Genomic DNA, 25,700 nt, shown 5'->3' with positions numbered 1-25,700 from the left:
AATTAGAACTATATTTTGGTATTTAAACAAAATTTATTTCTATATATTTACGACCACATTACAAATAAATGACTATTACGCAAGTGTATAGTTATGAATCACCACTAATTCAATACAATTATATAAAAAATTAGAATTATTTATTTTTCAAAAAAATATTTTATACAAATATGATTATAAAAAACATAAATATGCTTACAAAGAAAAACACAAATATATTTACTAAGAAAGACACAAATCACTGCTATTTAAATAAGAATATGTCATGTTGATAATAGTTGGGTCCAATTTGAAAATACATAGAACCTATAAATAACATATATATAATTGTTTATATGCCTGAGATATAACTGCAACAACATCAAAGAAGTTCCATAAGAATAAATTCATATTTTCAAGAAATGTCATATTTATTGTATATCGAACTCCTTATCATGAACTTAAACTCTTATTTTAAAGGTCTATCTATATCAAACTTTTTATCATACTAATCTCAATTGTGAATTTTGTATATTTTTTGCAGCTACCTTTATAAGTTCAGAGATATGAGAGAAAAATTAAATATATCCTAGAGAAAAATTAAATATATCCTAGAAAAAATGAAATATTCAGAGATATAATTGGTTACAGCCTGGATTTTATAAAAATTATATTTCTTAAAAAATATATTCGTCCTTTTAAGGGCGGATCATAAATTTGGTTTAACTATTTGAAAAAATCGATTTACGGATGCGGGCTATGAGTATTTTATTAGGGGTGAGTGCGGGTTGGCAGATTTTGGATTGCGGATATCTACGGACCCGAAAAGTATTTCAAATAAAAAGAAGAGTAAAAACTTTTTTAAAAATATGGTAATTTAAAAAAATTAAAATTTTAAAAATATATAACTTTTATTATAAATATTTTTATTTTTTATAATAATTAAATTAAATAATTATTTTAAACAATTTATAACCCGCAGATAACCGCAAAATTAAATAGGACGGTACCAGTACAAATTATTTGTTTGCGGGTTGTGCAAATCATATTTTTTTATCGAAACAAAATTGAAACCGCGTGTTGGAGGGTTTGACCGGCAATCCAGCCCTAACCGAGCGTATACAAGACCAACTTTTAAATTGCTATTATTTAATAAAATATATTTTGATTAACATTTACACACAAATATGATTATAAAAAAATACAAATATAATTACAAAGAAAACAAAAAAATGAAAATTAAATTAAAACCAAAAATATACCCGCCCTTTAAAGGGCGGGTCAAAATCTAGTTTGTTTGTTTAAAGCGATGAATCAAGCCGTCGGTTATGATTTTTAGAACTGTAGATGAAAGGACGCCATGAAAACCACATACAGAGATTCTACATCACGATTCGTCTAACTCGACATCATGAAACTCCATCGTTTAGTAGATAAACCCTAACTTACGTTTGAATTGCATCAAACAACTTACGCATAAAAGACACCGTTTCGTACGGGTTATATTAAAACGTAATTAAAACAAAAGAATAGCCCAATACATTTTTACAAGAAGCCCATTTAAAATGTTATCAGTGGACCTTAAATCTTTACAAATAGAACACACGTGAAACCCAAACGAAATTCCATAACAAAAAGAACGCGTGTCATCATATGGCTAAGCTATTTTCTGACGTGTCACTATAAGAAGAGAGTAAAACTCTTCTTTATAGTATAAAAAGATATATATATATATACTAGATATGGATCCATGCGTTGAGTTTTGTTTAATATTTAAATTTATGAAAACATAGAAATGATAAAAATCTTTTTATTATAGTTTTACTATATGTAAAATTTATTTTATGAATAAAATTTCATTTTCAACATAAGTTTCTATCTGTATTTAAAAATTTAATACATGAAGGTGAATTAAGAGTTATTAGTTACTTTGGGCATAAGATTAGAGAAAATACTTAGACTTGAAAAACTAAACCGAACCTAAGCTAAAAAATAAAATACAAAAAATTAAAAGTTTAATTAAGCCAATTGAATCATTAACATTGTCATACACTTTCTTATGTTCCTCATTATTAAGATTTTCTACTTTGAATTTTCAGTTATTATAGTAATATACTTTTCGAGAAGAGAATAATACTTTATATTACAATTTTTGTGTTTCATTTTATTGTAACCACAGTGTCAATTTTATTAAACTGATCTAGATAACAAATTAACTATATGCATATAGATATCTTATTTCTAAATAGATGTAAGTATTTAAGATTTTAGAAATTAAAATCACTATTGCATATATATATATATTAATTTTGTAAACTAATTTTTTTTTGTTTAAGAAAATTAAAATTACAATAAAATAAATACATATTTATAACAATTAAACACATGTGACAATCTTAAATTTCTTATTGCATATATTTCTATAATACTAAATAAAATATTTTTATAAAAATTATTCATTTCTATAAGTTTGTAATTAATAAATATATAATTATAATTGTCATGTGTTATAATCATGTTTACTATCTTATTTAAACACATGTATCGCAATCTTAAATATATAATTAACATGTGTCGCGATCGTATTAATTAGTAATTTTGAAAAACCAAACTTTATATAATAAGATATGTATATATATATTTCATATTTTGTAATAGAATTTAAGAAAAATCCTAACAGATAATAATAAAAGTTTTAAATCCCCCAATTAAGCTGTAATTATGTCGAGATCGATGGAGTTAAGAGTTTAAAACTCTATCCAAAGATGGGCCTTATTTACACGAGGTCCACAAGCCCATGAAACATCGCCGAAGGCTAAGAAGAAAAGCAAAAAGCAAAAAGCGATAAACTTTAGAAAACCTAATGGGTCGCAAGGGTGCTGCTGCGAAGAAGGATAAGAATCTGAAGGCGGAGGAATCTGAGAAGCGAGGGACGGTAGAAAACCTAATGGATCATCGCGAGGGTGCGGCGGGGGCGAAGGGGGAGGAATATGATAAGCAGATAGTGTCTCTGACCGAAGCAGCGGCAAAGATCGATCCTCCTCATCTTATTGATCACCTCGTCAAAGCAATGGTAAGTGCAATTTCGATCTTGATCGAGAAAAAAAAAGCCAAAAAAATTCAATTTCGATAGTTGTTTTTTTTTCTGTGAATAGAGAGAGTGTTTGTGTGGGGATGATGAGCTGTTGTCGAGGTATACCGATTACTTTGAAGAGGCATTCTCAGGAGTAGCGTTCCCATGGGTGAAGATGTTCAAGGACGCTCCTTTGTCCACTCTCATCGATGTGAGGAGCACAATAAAAAAAAAAACTATCTCTGTTTTGGATTATTCTCGAAGCTGATAATCTCATCTCTTTGCAGATTCCGTTATCTCAAATTCCTACGCCTCTCTACAAATTTTCAGTCGATTGGATCCAACAACGTCAAATTGAATATCTCTCGGATATTGTATCTTGGTTGTGTGATCGTATTCTGGACAATTTGGCTGAAGGTGGTGACAATGTTCCAGCATCTTATCGCCCCAGATCTCAGGTGATGAAACATCTTCAATGCTTGCATCTCTGTGTGTGTGTTTGTGCCGATTCTAAGTTATTTACTCTGTTTGGTTAGGCGGGACATTTTGTTGTATTGGCTATGGTATTGCGCTGTAGACCTGATTCTTTGGTTGCGGTTTTGCCTTCACTGAGGGATAAAGACACGTATCAAGGACCCGACAAGCTTCCCCTTATTGTTTGGATGATGGCTCAGGCCTCCGTAGGTGATTTATCTACTGGCTTGTATTCATGGATGTGTAACTTGCTACCGCTAGTCAGTAATGACAAGTGCTGCCCTCAGTCTTTGGATCTCGTCCTTCAATTAGCTGAGTTGTGAGTCGCATAGTGTTTTTCTTCTCTATTGATCTCTCTCCTCTCCTCTACTGTGCGAATATTCTCATCTTGTTTATTCACTTTTCATTACAGCATTTTGTCTCGTCCGGAGGCTCTCACTATACTCGTAAAAGGAGGTGGTGTTATGGAAGGACAGCGTCTGGTTCCACTTCCTTCACTTGAGATCTTGCTGCGCCTCACATTCCCTGCTCCATCCGCAAGAGTTGAGGTAATTATTTGTATTTTGAGTTTGTTTATAGAAACAAATCTAAACATTGATGAGTTTGTGGACTCTGACCTTAAGCAATTGTCTCCGTATGTATGCTCACAGACTACAAAGAGGTTTGAGGCAATTTATCCCTTGTTGAAGGAAGTGGCTCTTTCACCAGAGAGGGCAGGAGGAGGAAGATTTGCCATGAAAAAATTATTCTCGTTTGCCTTGACCTTAGCTGGAGATAAAGGTAATTTAGTAACAATCCTTGCCTCCTCTTTTTTTTCTCCGAATTGATATGTAATGTGTTACCATTTGTTACAGGGAATCATGTCTTATTAACCAAGGAAGCTACATCAATCGCTATCAGAACTCTGACCGAAAACATAGACTGCTTTGACCTTTGGGACAAACTTTATATGGATAATCCAGAAGTCAGTGTTTCTCTTCTTAAGAAGCTTGTAGACGAATGGAACAGTCATTTCTTCAGGCTATCAACATCACCAAGTGAGACTCTCACTGACATTGTCAAACAAACTATAGAGAGCTTCAGGCGTCAGGTAATGCATCTCTCTTTACACTTGTTGCAAACTATAACTAAAGTAAATTGACCCATACCCTAAGCTGTATTTTCCATCGCTGACCTCACCTGCCATGTTATGTTGTTAGAACAAAAGAGCCATCGCTGAAGGAGGAGCCAATTGTTCTCTTTACAAAGAAGCTGACGAGTACTGCAAACTGATCTCTTGGAGACTCCTGCGTGTAAGTGCCATGACAGCTGGAGTAGTTACTGCTGCATCAGCAGCTCTATCATTCGCTGCAGTAGCAGCCAGCCGCTATCTATAGTTTATGTTCCGTTTTTTATTACGCCTTATCCTCTAGAGAAAGTAAGGAAACAAAATAAATATGTGTGTACGAGTGCTTGTACGTTACCGACCTGTAAGCTAGAGAAGCCTTTACAGGCCTTTACTAGATGTTGATGGACAGGCCTCATTTTTTAATCCAAAGCTTATGATATAATCTATGAATCCAAAGGTTATGATGTTGATGGACAGGCCTCTTTCTCAGCTCCCTAGCTATTTTCTTCAATTCTTGTCCTCAATAGAACCTTCTCTTTTACTTCTTCCAGCATCGCACCGACGATTGAGTGGACAGACAATCACTACAGGACGCTTGTGATACGAAGGCTTATAATTCAGATGGACAAATGGGCAAATTGGCCAGCGAACCAGAATAACATGGGCTGGGTTAAGTGTCTTTTAACCCTAGATACCCTTTAGTATATAAGATTAGGTTTGATTAGAGAGATCTTTTATGTATGATATCTCAAAATAATTTTTACAAAATCTAATTTGAATGTCGTTGATGTGTTAGGCTATTGTGGGAAACAGTAAAACAAAAGTGGGCAAGTATTTTGCTAGTAGATTTCCCTTGTCGCTGATGGAAGTGCATCAAATTATGTATGATATCTTCAAGATCAAGGAGGATTTCAAAACCTTCTTCAAAGAAGCTTAGCTTAAAGAAGTTTAGTGTACAACATAATAAATAATCAATTGTTAATTGGTGTGACTATGTATCTACGTCCTTTAAATTTACTTGTTTGGTCATAAACTATAAACTGGTTATTGTTCAAGCTTAGAGATTTTTTTGAATAGCGATAATCATAGAGCTTTGTGGTTATTTTTCATCTCATCGCTAGATAAGTATAGAGATTTGTTTGGATTATGAGCTTTGATTATTTCACGCTCGTCTGCAGTGCATGAGACTTCATAGAGAAAATTTGCACGAAACAAATTTAGATATGTGGCATTGAGATAAATAGCTCACTTGTTTGTGGCACCATTTTCAGTTTATATGTGGGCTCATCACTTGGTTTACTGCAGATGAAATCAGAGGAATTGGCAGAGAGAGATAGCACAACACAAGGCAAGCCTGACTCTTTTCTGAGAAGGACATCCATAGCTAAGCGAAACACAATTTGTAGTGTCCGAGTCTTTGGGTTTGTTTCAAATTCGTCGTCATTTGAACAAGTCTTCCGAGTATACTCAAGTACTTTTATGATCTTTGTTATTGCAATACTTCTTATTTTCCAGAGTTCTATTGTGTTAGTTTGACTATATATATTTCCAATGTTTTTCATATTTCTAACTGATTGCCCTTGGCTATAATTTTTTTTAACTACTTTGAAATCCAGCTAGTAGCGTCTAACATATAATGTTTTGGTTCAGAAAATCATATATGCCAAACATAAGACATTCTCTATGGGCTCTTATCAATACCTAAATTCAATTTTAGAAAAAGAAAATATAAACCACTCCAATCATATCATATTTTATGCAATTTAATGATCATAGATAGTGCATAACAAAATCTAAACTACTTGATTAATTTGCTAGATATCAAATCCACAATGTAACACATCCATTAGCTTAACTTTATCATTGAACTCAACAACATAAAATACCTACATCATCTTTCTATTTTCTACATGTATTAATTTTAAACAAAATTACAATATCATTAAAGCTTCTATAGAGACACACGCCTCAACAACATTAATATTGATGATACTATAATTTGTGTATCATTGAACTCAATAACGTTAAATATCTATACTTTATGATATTGTAACTATGTTTAAAATTTATTTTATCCAGAACTGGTATCATATTGGAGTTTTGTTGAAAACCTCGTAAGCTTTCACACCATTCTTGTTGTGTTGATTAGCATCGCATCTAGAGTTTTGATGCATCAATACATCTATTTCTACAAAAACCTATATCCATCAGTCATATATATGTGAACATGTTCTCTTTTCTTATTTCCTTCCATTTAGGAGATGTGGACATCAGACCATAGGACGTGGTTTTCTTTGATCCGACAGATATTGCCTTCTCGATGCATCATCTATCTCACTTTCTCTTTGCAACGGCGATCCCAAAGAAACCACCAATCGGTATGTTTTATCTTCTTACTCTTTAAAAGATCTTGAATGAATGTTTACAAGCTCTTTTTATGTATGTTTTTCGTAGCAGTGAACTACCAAACTGGATGTTTGTAGTTGGCAGTGATGGATACTTCTTCATACCATATCCCTGGATATTCTTGAAGATTGTATTAATGTATCTTCTCGCTGGAGTTTGTGTAGTTGGTGTTGTTGCTGCAGATGATCGGATTATTTTCTCAGAAACTGAGATGATGGACCATATATCCCACAACCAGTAGAAATGAACTTTGTGAAACTTGGCAAGTTGACTGTTAATACAGAATCAGTGGATATGTATTGATATATGGTGTTTTTCACATCATTGTATATATGTTTTCATTTGTTTCAAGTCACTAATTCGTGTCAGTCTAGTCCTTTTTGACCTTTCACAGGTCTGGAGTTAGTAGAAGAAAGAAGAGAAGGTGCCTGATGAAAAGAAGTCCTTTTGGAGCATTCCTGCGGAGAACACTCAAGAGAACAGTCCCGAGACTGTTCTCTCTCAAGCGGAACAAGCAGACGGAGTGATCCGGAGATTGTTCCAGACGAATATGGAAACTCCTATTTCGGGAATTAAAACCCTGTTGCCCTAATCTATTTTCTTCTGATTGGCGCCTCCATATAAAAACGCCATCTATCTATTTTCTTTTTTCCTTACGCTAGTTTTACAAGAGAACACTGAGTATTTGCGATCTGCAACTTGTAAGGGAGAAGAATTCATCCTCTCATAGAGAAGATCATCTGAACCCTATTGTTTCATACTCTGTTCTTATGCAATTTTATTCAGGATTTATGTCTTTGTTTATGTGCATCATGATCGAGTAGTGACCTTGCTCGCGTAGGGTTTTTAGGGTGTTAAGGCATGAGCTAAACATAGATAAGCGATCCATAACTGTTCTTCTTTCATACTGTTCTTACTGCTTTCATTAAACTGATCACTTGATGTTAGATCACTAGTTCATCACATAGTTAACCGCTTAGGAAGATAACTTGACATGTATTGAATGAGCTTAGTATCCCTAATCAGCGAAAGTAGATATTAGGGTGGTAAGTGAACTGATTGGACATGTTCTCTAAAGCTTGCAATCAATCCTCATCCCAACGACAGTTAGGTGGTGAGATCGATCTGCAAAGCGATCACTGCCACGACAGTGGAGTGTTCCAGCTGAGTGATCTGAGTTCTAGAAAGCACTTCATCGCGCTTGAATAATTGTTTGGCTCCAATTCAATATCCAATGAAATATCCTAGGCTAGCTCTTGTTTAATTGAATCAATCTCGTGTTTATTTTGCTTGTTTACTATCGCCTATTTCAACCAAATTATATCTTCTTCTTAGCTTGATTCTGGAACTTATAAAATAAATAGATCACTAGACAGGTTAATTAAAATCCGAAACGCACCGTTTTGCTAAGGAGACAAAAAAGGCGATTTGGCGATTTTGGGGTTTTCTCGTTCGAGTCCAATGAGTACGGCGGATCCGCTGGGATCTGCTCCTTCTCCGACAAGGGGGAGTGTGTCACGCGAGGATGTGCAAGCTTCTGAGCAACAAACAAACCGAATTTCTGAAGATATGGATCCAAATCTGGGTTTGAAGGAGGTTGTTGAGATGAAAGAAATTGAAGAAGATAGAGAGGAGAAATCTTCTGATTTGGAAAAGGGTAAAGAAGGATCGATTCAGAAGCTAGAGGATCTGGGTGAGAGAAGATCCAAAGGTGACTGGATTGGAGCGGTTCAGGGTCAAAAATTTCTGAAGAAATATGAAGTAGAGATAACGATGAAGGATGGTATTGGATCAATGATGGTTCCGGAGGAGATAACGAAAGGCGTTCCACCATTATGGGAAGATTTCCTGATTGGTAAATTTCTGGAGGATGCTCCACATATTGCTAAAGTCCATGCTATTGTAAACAAAATATGGAATCTGAATGACAGATCGCAGAAGATAGAGGTGTTTGAGGTCAACACTACAACGATGAAGTTTAGAATTCCAAATCAAGTGGATAGGAAGAGGATTCTGAGAAGAGGTATGTGGAACTTAGCGGGTATACCAGTGATTTTGACGAAATGGTCACATGTGATTGAGAAGGAGAAGCCACCAGTGCAATCTATACCGATGTGGGTTCATGTTAAAAATGTTCCAATCAAGATGTTCTCGTGGCAAGGTCTGAGTTTTCTGACAAGTCCGATAGGCAGTCCAAGCAGGTTACATCCAGAGACAGCTCAGTGCTTGAACTTGGATGTAGCAAAAGTCTTTGTAAAGGTTGATCTTACAAAGGATCTACCAAAGAAGATGAATTTTAATATTCAAGGAGAGGAGGTTTTGGTGGAATATAATTACCCTTGGCTGCCAAAGAAATGTGAGAAGTGTGATAAATGGGGGCATTCTATTAAAGCGTGTATCGTGGATAAAGAATTGCAGCAAGAGAAACAGGAGGAAGGTGAGAAGAAAGATAAAGATATTAACCAGGATGAGGATAAGAAAGAAGAAGAGAAGAAGGAAGAAGGTGAGATAGTATTGGAGAAGAACCTAGAGGGGGTGTTTAATGAGGAGGGGAAAAAAGATTCTGTAGCATGGAATAAAGATGGAGAAGTTTTGGAAATGGGAGAAAAAACAAGTCCTCGAAGAGTGCTTCAAGAGGAAGAAATGGTCAAAGAGGTAGAATGGCTAGATGTATCACCAGGAAAGTCTAGCCGCTCTGCTAATTTGAGTCAAAGAAAATTGGAATTTGGGCAGGTGTCTCTTCTCTCGAAGTCGAGATTTGCTGTCTTAACACCGGAGGAAGATAAAGGTAGTATGGAAACTGAAAATGAAGATCAGGAAGGAGATGAAGCTCACGAGGAAACTAAGGAAGAAGATGTTATTCCTCGGAGGGTTTTGCCTAGAGAATCAAAGATAAACCATAGATATCTGAAAGATAAAGCAGGTCAGAAGGCTCAGGAAGTTGATCCGGGTATTCTGAATAAGAAGAAAAACCGACGCCAATAATATGTCTAGTTTTTATTGGAATATTAGGGGTTTCAATAAGCATACTAAGCATATGGTGGTTCAAGAGTGGGTGAAGAAAAGGGGTTTTCAGTTTGGTTGTTTGATAGAGACAAGAGTGAAGGAGAATAAAGTGAAGAAGATTTTGGAGAAGGTGTTTCCTGATTGGTCATATATTGCTAACTATGAGCATAATAGGTTGGGAAGATTATGGATAGTATGGAATCCAAAGGTGCGGGTAACTCCTTGTTTTCAGAGTGCACAACTTGTTACTTGTTCGGTTCTGTTGGAGGGGATGAAGGATGAATTTTTCTGTTCGTTTGTCTATGGTTACAATTTGGCTGAAGAAAGGAAAGATTTATGGAAGGATCTAAAGGATCATCAGGACTCTCCTATAATAAAGAAGTCTCCATGGATTGTGCAAGGAGATTTCAATGAGATTCTTAGTGGGGTGGAGCATTCGGTTATTGATTCGTCTCAGGATTATTCGGGTATGAGGGAGTTTCAAGAGGTAGTCCAGTACTGTTCGCTGATTGATATGTCTTATCAGGGTCCTCGGTTCACTTGGAGCAATAGAAGAGATAATGGGATCATTTGCAAGAAGTTGGATCGTACGCTTATTAATGAAGAATGGTTGAGAAGGTTTCCTCAATCTTATTGTGTGTTTGATGCAGGAGGCTGCTCAGATCATCAGCGGTGCAGGGTGGTTATTAAATCTGAGTTGATGAAGCCGCGTAAACCGTTTAAATTTGTAAATGCGCTTGTGGACATGCCTGATTTCATCACAGTAGTAGAGGGTTTTTGGTCAGGAACTGATGTTCTGTTCAATTCTACTTCTGCTCTATTCAGATTGTCAAAGAAATTGAAGGCTTTAAAACCAATCTTAAAGCAGCTCAGCAAAGAGAAAGTCGGGGAGATAGTAAAGAAGACAAAGGAGGCTTACAAAAATCTTTGTGAAGCTCAGAATAGGACATTGGAGAATCCTACTCAAAATAATATTGAAGTGGAGTCGATTGCTTATGGAAGATGGATCTTTCTATCCACTATAGAAGAGAAGGTGATTAGCCAAAGGGCAAAAGTTCATTGGCTTGAAGTTGGAGATGAGAATAATAAGAGTTTTCACAGAGTTGCTAAAGTTAGAGAAATCAGGAATTCTATAAGAGAGATTAAGAGATTAGATGGCTCAGTAGCAGAAACTCAAGAGGATATTAAAAAAGAGGCAGTGGATCATTTCTACAGTTTCTTAACTCATAATCCTACTGAGTTTACGGGAGTGGATGTAGAGGAGTTGAAGTCTTTACTTTCTTTTGAGTCTTCGGAAGGAGATAGAAGCATGCTGATTAAAGAAGTTACTACAGAAGAGGTGAGAAAGGTTTTGTTCTCTATGGCAGCTGATAAGTCCCCAGGACCCGACGGATTTACTAGTGAATTCTTTAAAGCTACATGGGCTATAACAGGAGGGGATTTCGTAGTCGCAGTGAAATCTTTTTTTGATAAGGGGTTTCTACCTAAGGGTATAAATTCTACTATTTTGGCGCTAATCCCAAAGAAGAATGATGCAAGCTATATGAAGGACTACCGCCCCATCTCATGCTGTAATGTTATTTACAAGGTAATTTCGAAGCTTCTTGCAAATCGTATGAAGGGTATTCTGCCTCTCTTCATATCTTTAAGTCAGTCAGCCTTTGTTAAAGATAGGCTCCTCATGGAGAATGTTCTTTTAGCATCAGAACTTGTGAAAAATTATCACAAGGATTCAGTGACAGAGAGATACGCAATGAAGATTGATATATCAAAGGCCTTTGACTCAGTGCAGTGGTCTTTCTTATTGTCTGTTCTTGCGGCTTTGAAGTTTCCAAAGAAATTTATCTTGTGGATAAAGAAGTGTATTGAGCTTGCATCTTTCTCTATTCAGATAAATGGGGAGTTAACAGGTTATTTTAACAGTAAAAGGGGTTTGCGTCAAGGTTGTGCTCTGTCTCCGTACCTGTTTGTTATTAGTATGCATGTGTTGTCGAAACTCCTTGATAAAGCTGCAACTGAGAAGCGAATTGGTTTCCACCCGTATTGCAAGGATTTGAACCTGACTCACATTTGTTTTGCTGACGATGTTCTGGTTTTTTCTGATGGTAAGAAGAGTTCCATAGAAGGTATTCTAGCAGTATTTAAAGATTTTGAGAAGAAGTCGGGGCTTAACATAAGTATGGAGAAATCAACTTTGTATTTGGCGGGAGTGAAGGAGGATGATACAGTGGCTATTTTGGATCAGTTCCCGTTCGACAAAGGTACGCTTCCAGTTAGATACCTTGGACTTCCTCTTCTAACAAAGAGAATGAATGTGCATGACTATAGCCCTCTCATCTCTCGGATTTGTTCTCGTATTTCTTCATGGACTGCGAGGCATCTTACCTTTGCTGGTAGGCTTCAATTAATTGGATCTGTGCTTTATAGTATCACCAATTTTTGGATGTCAGCATATAGGTTGCCAAACCAGTGTATTCAAGAAATAAATAGTATTTGTGCTGCTTTCTTGTGGTCTGGGCCAGTTTTATCTACGCACAAAGCAAAGGTATCTTGGAGTGATGTTTGCAGACCAAAGGATGAGGGAGGGCTTGGGCTAAAAAACTTGACTGAAGCGAACAGAGTCTCTTGTCTAAAGCTAATATGGCGCATTCTGAATGCAAGATCCTCTTTGTGGGTTAAATGGATTTGGAAATATCTCATCAGGAAGGGGTCGTTTTGGAGTATAAGAGAAGAGAGTATGCTGGTGAAACTGAGACCTATGGCAATGCAGTTAACCAGAAAGGAGATAAACAGTGGAGCTAATACTTCCTTCTGCTATGAAAATTGGTCTAATCTAGGACCTTTAATTGAGTTTATTGGTGAAAGAGGGAGTATGGACTTGGGTATTCCAAAGAATGCTACAGTGGAGCACGCAATTCAAATTTACAGAACCAGAGGTCATAGGGTCTACTCTCTGAGGATGATAGGTCAGGAGATATTGGCTCTAAAGAGTAGGGGGCTTAATCAGTGTGATGATGAATGTCTGTGGATGAGGGAAAATGGGGAATTTAAACCTGGTTTTCTTACAGCTCAGACGTGGAACATCACGAGAAGGAAGGACCCGAAAGTTGCTTGGTTTAAAGGAGTTTGGTTCGCAGAAGGTACTCCTAAGTTCTCTTTTATTGTCTGGTTGGCTGTTCAAAACAGGCTAGCGACAGGAGATAGGATTCTCAGATGGAATTCTCAGGCCATTTCTACTTGCTGGCTATGTCAATCAGAAACAGAAATGAGAGATCATCTGTTTTTTAATTGTGCATATTCTAAGGAAGTATGGAAGGGTACAGTGAAGAATATGGCGGGGCTAGGGAACATCCATCAGTGGAGCAGAGTTCTTCAAGCAGTCACTAATGGATGCAATGGGAAAGAATTGACGTTTCTGATGAGATACAGTTTTCAGATGGTGGTTTATGCTATATGGCATGAAAGGAATATTCGAAGAGTAGGGGAGCCTTCTCAGCATGCGGTTTGTCTTATTTCTAGATTGGACAAGATGATGAGAAACAAAATTACATCTCTTAGGAAGAAAGTAGGGAGGAAGCATGAGAAAACAATGCAGATTTGGTTTGGTAGGAGTGTTTGAAGTTGGGAAAGCTTTTTTGAAGTGGTTTTTTTCAAAAATTTATCTCCTTGCCATGAAATTTCTTACTCTTTTTCCCACATTAGAGTTTTGTCCCATTTGGATTTTCTCTAATGGGGGTTTTAATGAGGAGAATTTCATGGTATTTCCAATCTTGATTTCTTTTGGTCAAGTTTGAGGGAGATTGGGTTTCTTCTTTTTTGGTTTTATATCTCTTTCTATCTAAGGTGTTTCTATTGTAGTTGTTTCAATTTTTGCTGCACTTGTTGTAACAATGTTTTTTTTGTTTGAACAAAATTTAAAATTCTTTCAAAAAAAAAAAAAAAGATTCTGGAACTTATAGAACTAGAGTGTAGACTGGTCCTCTGGATTTGAATCTCAAGTACTACAATTACAACTGTTAACTTGGCAGTAACAAGGATTCATTTTTAGTGTATCAAGTTTTGGCGCCGTTGCGACGGGGACCAGATTTTTTACCTCTAATTTTCGGTTTTATATCTAGTCTAAGATATCTAACTCGTGTTATTTTCTTTGTTGCAGCTGATGATCCAGGTGCATGACCAGTAGACACACTCGGAGCAACGCAAAAGGACCATTGCATCAGCTTACCAACGAGGAACTAGCGAGATTGGAACGACAGAACCGTCAACAACCGAGATCAACGAACACCAACATGGATGATCATCCAGATGATCTCACTGCTGCACTTGCACTCATGCAACAGCAGATGCAGGAGACGATCCAAGCGCAGCAAGCTGCTGCCGAGCAAGCTGCTCTGAATGCTGCGAACCAGCAGAACCAACAGGAGGAAGTGGTCCAGATCGGCTAGAGAAACTTACTGCGTAATCTGCCTGCTACGCGATCTGCCATAACCCCTCCACCGTGCACTAGGCAAGACTTCGTGATCAAGCCAGCCTTGATAAGTCTAGTGCAAAGGAAGATCTTCAATGGGCTTCCTGCTGAGATACCGATGGACCACATCGAGCACTTTGAGAAGATGTGTGGTTTCACTAAAGCGAATGGAGTACCACCCGACTACATCAAGTGTACTCTGTTCCCTTTCTCTCTTGATGGGAAAGCTGCTCGCTGGCTTGATTCACTACCCACGGGATCACTCACCACTTGGGATCAAGTCCGAGAGGCCTTTTTAAGCCACTTCTACACGAAATCAAAGACGGCAGCTCTGAGACAGAAGATCGTGACCTTCAAACAATTGGTGGACGAGCCGTTCTGTGATGCTTTGAGGAAGACTATCTGCTGGGAGTGTTCTACGATGGAGTAGGCTGGGAGTACAGGAACGCTTTGAACTCAGCCAGTAAGGGAGACTTCATGACTCAGTCCACTCAAGGTGCATTCGAGTTGATTGAGAACATGGCCTCAAGCTCAGCTGACAATAACCGCGAGACTGATCGCACTCAGAAGGTGAAGAGCATTGATAACAGCAAGATTGATGAGCTCTCTGCCAAGGTTGATCAGCTGATTAAGAGTAACCAGAACCAGGTCTTCATCATGGTAGAATCCCCACAGGATAAAACTACCGCGGAAGGCACATAAGAGGCAGATCAGTCGGCTGAGGATCAGCATGAAGTGAGTTATGTGAATGGGCAAGGATGGCAGTTCAAGAACTATCACCCGAACCCTAACGTGAGGAACAATCCTCACCTGAGGATCAACATGAAGTGAGTTTGTCTTTATCTTTCTAGGAACTAACTTGCAGGTTGAAAAATCAAGAAAATTCGAGATCACTCCAGGAGAACACTCCAGCGGTTGTTCCGCCGATTGTTCCAGGTAAGTGCTCGAACCAAAAAAAAAGAGAAGGGGAAGCGGTTTTGATGGACCTATTTAAGGCCCAAACACTCCACTTCCCCACTTCATCTCTCTCGCCGCAAACCACCCCCTTAGAACCCTAAAATCGCGAACACACATCCCTCTCTTTCTCATCGATTTTGGTTCTAACCTCTTGGGATTCTCTTGAGATTGGGTTGTTTTGCAGGAATCACCTCTCCAATCAAGGTAATCGGACAAGAACTCTCCCCCTTTAGCGCATGTAAATCACGATTTGGGAGTGATTTCTTGGGTTCTCTCTTTCCTTTATGTTTTGCGATTTCATCCTAGGTTGTAGCTCTTGATAGTATACTTGCTACTAGGATTGAACTCATGATTGATTTTCAATGGAAGAGGAACCGATTTGTTGCTTGTGATTCTTGGCCTTTGCGATTTCTACTGTTGAGATTGAGGCTTGTGTAGGTTGTCTAGTTATCGATGGACTTGGATATAACAAGAAGATTGGATTGTTTCATCGTTGCTAGAACAACCGACGAACTGTGCTGATGTTGTGTTTTGCTGTTGTTTTGCAGATGCCTCCAAAGATGAGAAACGCTAGAACAGCCAAGAGCACAGCTTCTCCAGCCGCGAGTGCTCCACCTGGTTACCCATGGCCGAACAAGAATGAAGGCGAGCCCATCGACCTCAATGATCCGATGCCCCTTGACTTCAACGTTGAGATATGAGACAAGGAGTCGGCAGCGATATACAACAGGCTCCTCCTAAAAGAGATCCTGCCCACGCGGTTCGTGCACCAGCCAACACTAGGCGCTCTAGGCCTTGACACTGAGGTGTTCGACACGATGCAAGCTATGGGATTCATGCCTCTCTGCTACCAGGCCCACGTTCTCTACCCAGACTTGGTCAGGCAAGTGCTCGCGACGTGCAGGATCACTTACCAGAACCCCAATGCGCCTACATACGAGAACTGCTCATTCTCCTTCATGGCTGATGGAAAGTTCTGCACCATATCTCTCAACGATCTGAACGCGCTACTCGAGATTGCAGACACGCCAAAGGGAGTTTCAGTGGAAAAGAAGTTCAAGCCGGCAGACACCTTTTGGGATCTCATCGCAGCCGGCAAGTTCACCTCTCGCAAGGCCTATCAGTCGCAGATCCGGAACCCTACTATCCGGATCATTTCCAAGATCGTGTCCAATGTCCTGTTCGCGAAGGAGTACACCTCCAAGATCACGAATGGAGAGCTCCAGGTTCTCTACACGGGACTTGAGGACGAGATGCGCAGAGAGAACATCACCCGATTCAGGAAGTCAAGACCAACCCAGGGTTCCATCTCATCTCCATGTTCGCTGACCGCAGAGACACCCTGATTCGGACTGACGATAAGAAGGATCGATGCGGCAGTCTGCTCACACCATTGTTCCAGCGCTTCAACATCAACCTCAGCTCCTACAAGGTTGTCTCTGAGATGGAGTACATCGATACTCCTTACCTGATCGCATGCCACATCTTGTGCGACGAGACCACCTACAAGTTCTAGGATAAGGAAGGGAACCCTCTGTACTGCAAGCTCCCTATGCCTGGGTTCACAGACTTCCTATCCCTGGAGAACATTGTGTTCTCACTCGATGAAGAGCACCTCTGCGATGATCCGAAGGCGCCGGTTCAGCACGATGACGAAGACATGGATGATGTGGAGCATGTGACTCCACCGGCTGAGAACACTCAAGAGAACACTCAAGAGAACAGTCCCGAGACTGTTCTCTCTCAAGCGGAACAAGCAGACGGAGTGATCCGGAGATTGTTCCAGACGAATATGGAAACTCCTATTTCGGGAATTAAAGCCCTGTTGCCCTAATCTATTTTCTTCTGATTGGCGCCTCCATATAAAACGCCATCTATCTATTTTCTTTTTTTTCTTACGCTAGTTTTACAAGAGAACACTGAGTATTTGCGATCTGCAACTTGTAAGGGAGAAGAATCCATCCTCTCATAGAGAAGATCATCTGAACCCTATTGTTTCATACTCTGTTCTTATGCAATTTTATTCAGGATTTATGTCTTTGTTTATGTGCATCATGATCGAGTAGTGACCTTGCTCGCCTAGGGTTTTTAGGGTGTTGAGGCATGAGCTAAACATAGATAAGCGATCCATTACTGTTCTTCTTTCATATTGTTCTTACTGCTTTCATTAAACTGATCACTTGATGTTAGATCACTAGTTCATCACCTAGTTAACCGCTTAGGATGATAACTTGACATGTATTGAATGAGCTTAGTATCCCTAATCAGCGAAAGTAGATATTAGGGTGGTAAGTGAACTGATCGGACCTGTTCTCTAAAACTTGCAATCGATCCTCATCCCAACGACCGTTAGGTGGTGAGATCGATCTGCAAAGCGATCACTGCCACGACAGTGGAGTGTTCCAGCTGAGTGATCCGAGTTCTAGAAAGCACTTCATCGCGCTTGAATAATTGTTTGGCTCCAATTCAACACCCAATAAAATACCCTAAGCTAGCTCTTGTTTAATTGAATCAATCTCGTGTTTATTTTGCTTGTTTACTATCGCCTATTTCAACCAAATTATATCTTCTTCTTAGCTTGATTCTGGAACTTATAGAACTAGAGTGTAGACTGGTCCTCTAGATTTGAATCTCAAGTACTACAATTGCAACTGTTAACTTGGCAGTAGCAAGGATTCATTTTTAGTGTATCATGTATAGTGATGAGATTGAAGTTTTTCCTTAAGAAATGGCTAAAGACCCATTTGTAAAACTAATAAGCTTTTAAGATTTTACAAATAAGAATCATTAATAATTTTGGTCTACAATCTTCAGTAACTAATTTATAAAACCATTTTCATTCATGAATACTTTAAAATTCAGTGAGTGTTTTTAACATGTAATGTTTTGTTTCAAAAAAATCATATATGTCTCCATACATACGAAATACTCTAAGAGCTCTTGTCAATACCCAAATTCAATTTCAAAAAAAAAAGAAAAAACAAATTTCCAAGTCACATCATATCCAAGCAATTTAATGGTCATAATTAGTGCATAGCAAAATGTTCTCGGCAATAATATGTTTCTAAGCCGGAGAGTATCACTCAGTTTCGTCCGATTAGTCTTTGCAATGTGCTTTTTAAGATCATCACGAAGGCCATGGTAGGCAGGTTGAAGGGACTTATGAAGAAGTTAATCGGTCCAGCTCAATCTAGTTTCATACCGGGAAGGTTAAGTGCGGACAACATCGTGGTAGTGCAGGAGGCTGTACACTCGATGAGAAAAAAGAAAGGTTGAAAAGGATGGATGCTCTTGAAGTTAGACTTGGAGAAAGCATATGATAGACTGAGATGGGACTTCTTGGAGGATACGCTAAGGGCTGCAGGCTTGTCAGAGGGATGGATTAGACGGGTAATGGAATGTGTTGCTGGTCCCTCGATGTGTATCTTGTGGAATGGAGAGAAGACAGAAACTTTTAAGCCATCGAGAGGACTCAGACAGGGAGATCCTCTCTCCCCATATTTGTTTGTGTTATGTATGGAGAGGCTTTGCCATTTGATCGAAGAAGCAGTAGAAGACATGAGATGGAAGCCGATCACACTGTCGAGGGGTGGTCCTCAACTATCACATATATGCTTCGCATATGACCTTATATTGTTTGCAGAAGCATCTGTGACGCAAATAAGAGTGATAAGGAAGGTGCTGGAGAAGTTTTGCAAAGCTTCAGGACAGAAAGTAAGCCTCCCAAAATCAAAGATCTTCTTTTCTAGTAATGTTACTAGAGAACGAGGGGAGAGAATAAGCCGAGAGAGTGGCATAGCATCAACAAGGGAGCTGGGAAAATATTTGGGGATGCCGATATTACAGAAAAGAATAAATAAAGATACATTTGGGGAGGTCCTTGAGAAAGTTGCCTCACGTCTATCCGGTTGGAAGAAGCAAACCCTAAGCCTTGCAGGAAGGGTAACCATGATGAAGGCAGTCTTATCATCAATTCCGGTCCACTCGATGAGTACGATACACTTGCCGGTGAGTACGCTTGAGAAACTTGACAGTCTATCAAGAAGCTTTGTGTGGGGGAAGGGACAGCATTTGGTCTCCTGGGATAAGATTTGTAAACCGAAGATGGAGGGAGGGCTCGGGATTAGAGTATCGAGAGACATGAATAAAGCTCTGATCGCAAAAGTGGGATGGCGTTTGCTGCATGATACCGAGAGCCTTTGGGCTTCTGTCTTGAGAAGCAAATACTCAGTGGGGAGCATACACGATCTGTCTTGGATGAGAGCGAGGAAGAATGGCTCTTCTACTTGGAGAAGCGTGGCATTGGGGTTAAGGGAGGTAGTTTATCCAGGTCACAGCTGGGTAATTAGGAATGGAAGAGAGATTAAATTTTGGACAGATAGATGGCTTTCAAACCAACCTATCCAAATAGCCGTAGTTGGAGACTTACCAGATGGTCATGAGGAGGTTACAGCTAGAGAAATGTGGATAGTAGGAGAAGGGTGGGATTTCAATCGGATCGGTCCCCATGTAACGGAGGAGATGAGACTCGAGCTCGCAGCAGTAGTGGTGAACACAGTGAACGATAATGCAGATCAGTTAGCATGGGGTTTGACGAACAATGGAGAGTTCACGGTCAAGTCTGCGTATGAATTGATCACGCGTGATGATACTCCAAGGCCAAATATGGAAGACCTTTTGAAAAGCATGTGGCGGGTGGTGGCTCCAGAGAGGGTGAGAGTTTTCCTCTGGTTACTTGGACACCAAGCAATCATGACGAATGCTGAGAGATATAGACGGCACCTAAGTGGAACCGATGTGTTTCAAGGAGGAATTGAGACGATCATACATGTACTTAGAGATTGCCCTGTGATGCGAGGGATTTGGGATCGGTTTGTTCCAGCAGAGAAGAGGCATGTCTTTTTTTCATTGCCATTATTCCAATGGCTCTATAAGAATTTGAGCGATAATGGAATTCGAAGCGGAGTGTCGTGGTCTACGATATTTGTGGTGGCTGTGTGGTGGGGATGGAAGTGGAGGTGTGGTTGGAGAGATAGAGTGGGGTTTTTAAGAAACTTGGCTAAGGAGGTAACACTAGCTAAGGAGAATGAAAAGAAGTCGATGAAGTGTGGACATTGAACAGAGATAATGGTGAGATGGATGCCTCCTCAAGTTGGGTGGATGAAGCTGAACACAGACGGGGCGTCTATTGGAAACCCGGGACCGGCAACTGCAGGTGGGGCGTTAAAGAATGGAGATGAGGAATGGTGTGGTGGTTTTGTGTTAAACATAGGGAGGTGTGGAGCTACATTGGCAGAACTTTGGGGAGCTTATTATGGACTTGTTGTAGCTTGGGAGAAAGGGTTTAGGAGGCTGGAGTTAGAAGTTGACTCGAAGGTGGTGATGGAGTATCTTACGATAGGGATTGAAGTTACTCATCCTTTGTCTTTCCTGGTGCGCTTGTGCCATGGCTTGTTGAAGAAGGACTGGTTGGTCCATATTGTTCATGTGTATAAGGAAGCAAACCGCTTAGCTGACGGGTTAGCTCACCTTGCATTTTCTCTTCCGTTTGGTTTTCGTAGATTAGATGAGGCACCGCCTGAGGTTGTTGTTTTGTTGCTAGAGGATGTTGTTGGACCTTCTAGGCCACGATTAGCTTATTTGTAAGTTTGAAGTTTGTTTTGAGATAAAAGTTGGGAGTTTTCTCCCAATTTCCTACCAAAAAAAATGTTTCTACACACCAAAATGAAAATGAGGTGAGTGATTTTAAAAAGACCATGCATGAAACAATTGAGTATTGCTTTAAAGTTTTGATTTTGACGATATATTTATTTAGTTTCATCTCTAGATAAAATCGTTGGTCTATTATTATAGCAACTATTAGTAATTTCAATACCATGATTCGATGAATTGCAAATGATTGATGTCTAACAAAAACATTTTCAAATGATTGAGATAACTAACATCTACAAAACAATCTATCAAAACAATCTAATGAAATAATTTATGTTGGTGATTACTCCAAAATAAAAGATAATTGAACTATAATTCAATTCTATTTTGGAGTAAACAAATGAAATAATTTATCGGAGATGTGTTTAGTCAAATTTTAGGTCTTTACTATTGCTTAATACAACTTTTGATCCAACCAAATTTTAGCTATCCAATCACATTATGGGTTAAATTAAAACAAAATATTTTTTTATTTCTTGGCTAATTTTATATAGGAAACGACGTCGTTTGGTAACTTCTTCAATCTTCACTACGATAACACATTTGGTTCTGTTTCCACTTTCCAACATTCGCTTTGTTATCTTCTCCGAGGAGGGAAGTCTAAATGTGGTGCCTACCAACTGTTCGACCTAATGTCTCAGAGATGTTCAAGTGTTCTTCTTCTCTCCGTCGTTTTCATTCTCCGATGCTCAAACAAGCCACAGCTGCAAGATTCTCCACCACTTCTTCATCTCCTTATCTTCCTCCTTTATTCAGGTCTGCTCTCTCTCTTTCTCAGCTCCCCATCTATTTTCTTTGATTCTTGTCCTCACCCTTTTGCTCCTCCCAGCGTCGCACCGATGATGGAGTGGACAGACAATCATTACAGGACGCTTGCTCGCATCATAACAAAACATGCTTGGCTTTACACTGAGATGATTGCTGCTCAAACTCTTATTCACCAGCAGACCAATTTGGTATTTTTATTATTACTTAAAACTCGTTCTGATTCAGTGACTGTCGGCTTGTCCTTGTCCTTGTCCTTGGCTAGACAGGTCTCCTTCTTGTGTTGCATCAGGACAGGTTCTTGGCGTTTTCTCCGCAGCAACATCCTATTGTTCTTCAGCTTGGAGGGAGCAATGTGGAGAGCCTTGCAAAAGCTGCTAAGCTTTCTCATCCTTACGGATACGATGAAATTAATCTCAAGTTAGTTTCTTTTCTTTTCTTTTTTTTGCTCTGTATTGCGTATGGAATCAAGAAGCTTAAACTAGGTTTGTTTTCTTTCTTGTTGAGATAGCTGTGGATGCCCTAGCCCTAAGGTAGCTGGACATGGATGCTTTGGTGTTACCCTCATGCTCAACCCCAAGGTCTGTTGCTTACTCCTCTACTTGATTTTCAAGATTTATGTATCTGCTCTTTCTTTAGGATGGTCCCTCTCGCTCACGCTTTGTTGTTTTTGTTTGTAAAGCTTGTTGGAGAGGCAATGTCTGCCATTGCTGATAATACCAACGTCCCTGTTACTGTGAAATGTCGAATTGGTGTAGACGATCATGATTCCTATGATGAGCTCTGTGAGTTTTTTTTCTGTTTGTTACAAATGCCTTCTGGAGTCTCGTGTATGGGCTGTGTCTGGATGTACTAATACATCTTTTCCTTCTACTGTTAGGTGACTTTGTTTACAAGGTTTCTACTCTGTCACCAACTAGGCATTTCATTGTTCATTCGCGCAAGGCACTTCTTGGTGGAATAAGCCCTGCTGATAACCGGAGAATCCCTCCTCTAAAGTATGTTTTTACCATTATTTTCCTCTTGGGTTTTCGTGTTCGGAAATAAAAGTTGTTCTGTCTTTGAAATCGCCTGGTTTTTGGGCGTAGTTTAGGTACGAGTACTACTATGCCCTTGCGCGTGACTTTCCAGACTTGAAATTCACAATTAATGGCGGCATTACTTCTGTATCGAAGGTAACCAGCTTAGATATGAGAGAGTAGCTTCCTGCTCTCTGATGATTTCTAGCAGGGTAAGACTTAAAATAATGTTGTGATTGTTGCAAGGTAAACGCTGCACTGGAGAAAGGAGCTCACGGAGTCATGGTAGGCCGCGCTGCATATAACAAGTATTTTTGAAAATTTAATCCCATTTGATCTGAGTTCTATATCAAAGCCTTTTTTTGTCTTCTTAATGTTGCTGTCTATCCTTAACAGCCCCTAGCAGACCCTGGGACTTGTTGACACTGCAGTTTATGGTGTTCCAAGTAGTGGCCTAACACGCAGACAGGTTCCATGGAATATTTTTGAGCTTTTAAGTTGCTTTGTCTCCCAAATTTTCTGTTCAAAGAAAAGTCTGATGTCTCTGAGTGTTGGGCCAGGTTCTTGAGAAATATCAAGTCCCAAATTTTGCTTCCTTTATATCTGAACCATTCCTCCATAGTTAAAAGTTTAACTATGTTCTTGATTTTTGTAGTTTTGTATAATAATCATAAATATTATGAAAATACTTTTAACTTTAAAGAGTTTGGAAATCAAAAGTTTTGGTACTATATCGTTTTAGTGGAGTTTTGAGATTTAGTGATAATTCTATAACTTTAATTTAAGTTATAAAAGATCAAAATAATTTTTGATTAATACAAAACCAAAAATTTAATGAACAAAATAACTATTTTATAACAGGCACTATTTTCTCTGCTACTAATTTTTTTTGGACAACATTTTCTTTATTTATTTTCACAAAAATAATTTTCAATATTAAATGGCATAGAATGGTAAATATTTTAAAATTTCAAGGTGGTCTCAAAAAAAAGACCTTTGTATTTTAATAGTATTGATTCATGATAATCACTGAAATCGTTTATTAATATTAATGATTCAGAAAATATTCACTAAAACTAATGAACATCCTATAATCATGGAAAACTGACAATCAACTAAAACTAATGAACATGCCATGACCACATTCGTTTTTTTTTTTTTAAGAATACAATTAATGCATGCATAATCACATTGGAGATCTCCATTGTTCGATGCATATGAAATTATTACTATCTTACAAGAAGTGTAAAGAGAGATGCATTACCTTCAGCCTGAGATCTCCATGCAATGTAATGAATGATGTGGTGGCAGTGCCGGCTTTGAACACATCCGCAAGAAACATTTGATTGGGGCCTCTGATTTATTAAAAAATTCAGGCCTAATTTTCTTACATTGTTATTGTTTGTCGTAATGTTTAATGGGATCTTCTAAAACCTATTTTTATTGAGTAACACAGATTTGTAACCATATCTTTCTTTTTGACATAAGTTAATATGAGAATTAAAAAAAATTAAGTAAACATATAATTATCTCCGAGGTTAAATTATATATCCCAAAACAATTCTTTCACACCTCCTAAATGTTACAAGAGCAAAATATAAAAGAAAAATCAGAAGCTTTTCAAAACTGAAGTTGATAAAATCTTATTTGCGGTCTACTATGTCATAGAAAAAATTAAATGGTTTGGTTATACTATCGATTGAGAAAGATATAATCAAATACCTTGATTGTGAAAGTTTGATGGATGATTTCGTAGAAAAAAATGCAAGAAAAATTATTTTTAAGAACTCATAAAGTTTACTGGTTCATTAATATTGTACCTTAAGGTTTTTATGGATTAAGTTCTAATGTATTAATTAAGGGCCTCATTTTTTAATTTCGTATTGGACCACGAAAATTTCAGAACCGGCACTGTGTGGTGGTGAACCTCTCATCCTCATTCTCATTTTTTTTTATTTTTATTTTATTTTACACACACAGTCCTCATCTTCCCAGTTGTAAGCAACCACTGTCTCTCTTCCTGATGATCCAGAGTTTGCATGGATATCATCAAGAGCAGACATGATCCAATCCATCGCTCACGTCATAACTAGAACTCTATATATCATCCCATTTTTGCTTGCCAATGGATTCTGCTTCAGCCATTACCAACTTCTTTTCTCTTTTTTGTTATCTCCACAAAGACAGCTTCTCATAAAATACTTTAACGTTTGGGAAAGTGGGTTCAGCGCTAACCACACGTAACAATGAAATGAATTTGATGTAACAATGAAACAATGTAAACAACTGAAAGCTTGTGGTATGATTGTGAAGCTCATCGTCATCGATCAGGTCTACTAGGACCAAAATATCTCTATTTATAGAGTGAATCTTATTAGTATTGGATGGTGAAGCTACTTCCAACCGAAAACCCTCTAGTTCACACAGATTTGCGAGTTAGGACTTTTACTTGCGTTAACACAAAATCCTTTTTTTTTTTTTTGAAGTTTATATATAAGAATACGAAAAACTTAAGAACTCATGAAGAAAGACAGAGCCAATATATATATGCATGATTCAGACAATCTATCAAATATTTAAAGGGAGCAGATTTGTTTGGAATAACTTAGGATTGTATACTAGCTTACAAATAATCATAAATAAAGAGGACACAATTTTCTAAATATCGGAGGATGTTAAGCTAATACAACAAGTGCAGCAGCAGCTCCGGCAGCGGCTCCGGCAGCGGCTAGA

The 25,700-nt window shown here is 38.4% G+C and overlaps 2 protein-coding genes across 6 annotated transcripts; both read left to right on the top strand.

The window, feature by feature from the left end:
* Positions 1 to 2,827: 2,827 nt before the first annotated feature.
* Positions 2,828 to 5,076, top strand: LOC130500359 (uncharacterized). The gene is made up of 8 exons (XM_056995338.1): positions 2,828 to 3,052; positions 3,135 to 3,263; positions 3,340 to 3,510; positions 3,589 to 3,845; positions 3,939 to 4,074; positions 4,177 to 4,306; positions 4,381 to 4,616; positions 4,726 to 5,076. The coding sequence occupies exons 1-8, from the start codon at positions 2,843 to 2,845 to the stop codon at positions 4,900 to 4,902; spliced, it is 1,446 nt and encodes a 481-aa protein (XP_056851318.1). The 5' UTR covers positions 2,828 to 2,842; the 3' UTR covers positions 4,903 to 5,076.
* Positions 5,077 to 21,695: 16,619 nt separating this feature from the next.
* LOC130500401 (uncharacterized) lies at positions 21,696 to 23,669 on the top strand. Of its 5 annotated transcripts, none has more exons than XM_056995442.1 (9): positions 21,696 to 21,939; positions 22,013 to 22,139; positions 22,214 to 22,368; positions 22,460 to 22,529; positions 22,631 to 22,733; positions 22,829 to 22,946; positions 23,042 to 23,123; positions 23,214 to 23,252; positions 23,364 to 23,669. In XM_056995442.1, exons 1-9 carry the CDS (start codon positions 21,788 to 21,790, stop codon positions 23,388 to 23,390), a joined length of 873 nt encoding a protein of 290 aa, XP_056851422.1. In that variant the 5' UTR covers positions 21,696 to 21,787; the 3' UTR covers positions 23,391 to 23,669. The 5 variants fall into 5 exon arrangements, 3 of the variants coding, with proteins under 3 accessions (XP_056851422.1, XP_056851421.1, XP_056851423.1); XM_056995441.1 differs by having other exon boundaries at positions 23,214 to 23,275; XR_008939016.1 differs by having other exon boundaries at positions 21,697 to 21,939; positions 23,037 to 23,123.
* The last annotated feature ends 2,031 nt before the right edge of the window (positions 23,670 to 25,700 follow it).

The sequence above is a fragment of the Raphanus sativus genome, chromosome 9 (genome assembly GCF_000801105.2).
Source record: "Raphanus sativus cultivar WK10039 chromosome 9, ASM80110v3, whole genome shotgun sequence".
Lineage (NCBI taxonomy): Eukaryota > Viridiplantae > Streptophyta > Magnoliopsida > Brassicales > Brassicaceae > Raphanus > Raphanus sativus.
This window is presented reverse-complemented; position numbering and strand designations above follow the sequence as displayed.

Coding starts and splice junctions, on each gene's coding strand:
- LOC130500401 (XM_056995441.1), top strand. CDS start 21,788: ATGTGGTGCCTACCAACTGTTCGACCTAATGTCTCAGAGATGTTCAAG. Junction 22,530..22,630: donor CCCTCATGCTCAACCCCAAG/GTCTGTTGCTTA, acceptor TTGTTTGTAAAG/CTTGTTGGAGAGGCAATGTC. Junction 22,947..23,041: donor CGGAGAATCCCTCCTCTAAA/GTATGTTTTTAC, acceptor GGCGTAGTTTAG/GTACGAGTACTACTATGCCC.
- LOC130500359 (XM_056995338.1), top strand. CDS start 2,843: ATGGGTCGCAAGGGTGCTGCTGCGAAGAAGGATAAGAATCTGAAGGCG. Junction 4,075..4,176: donor CTCCATCCGCAAGAGTTGAG/GTAATTATTTGT, acceptor GTATGCTCACAG/ACTACAAAGAGGTTTGAGGC. Junction 4,617..4,725: donor TAGAGAGCTTCAGGCGTCAG/GTAATGCATCTC, acceptor TTATGTTGTTAG/AACAAAAGAGCCATCGCTGA.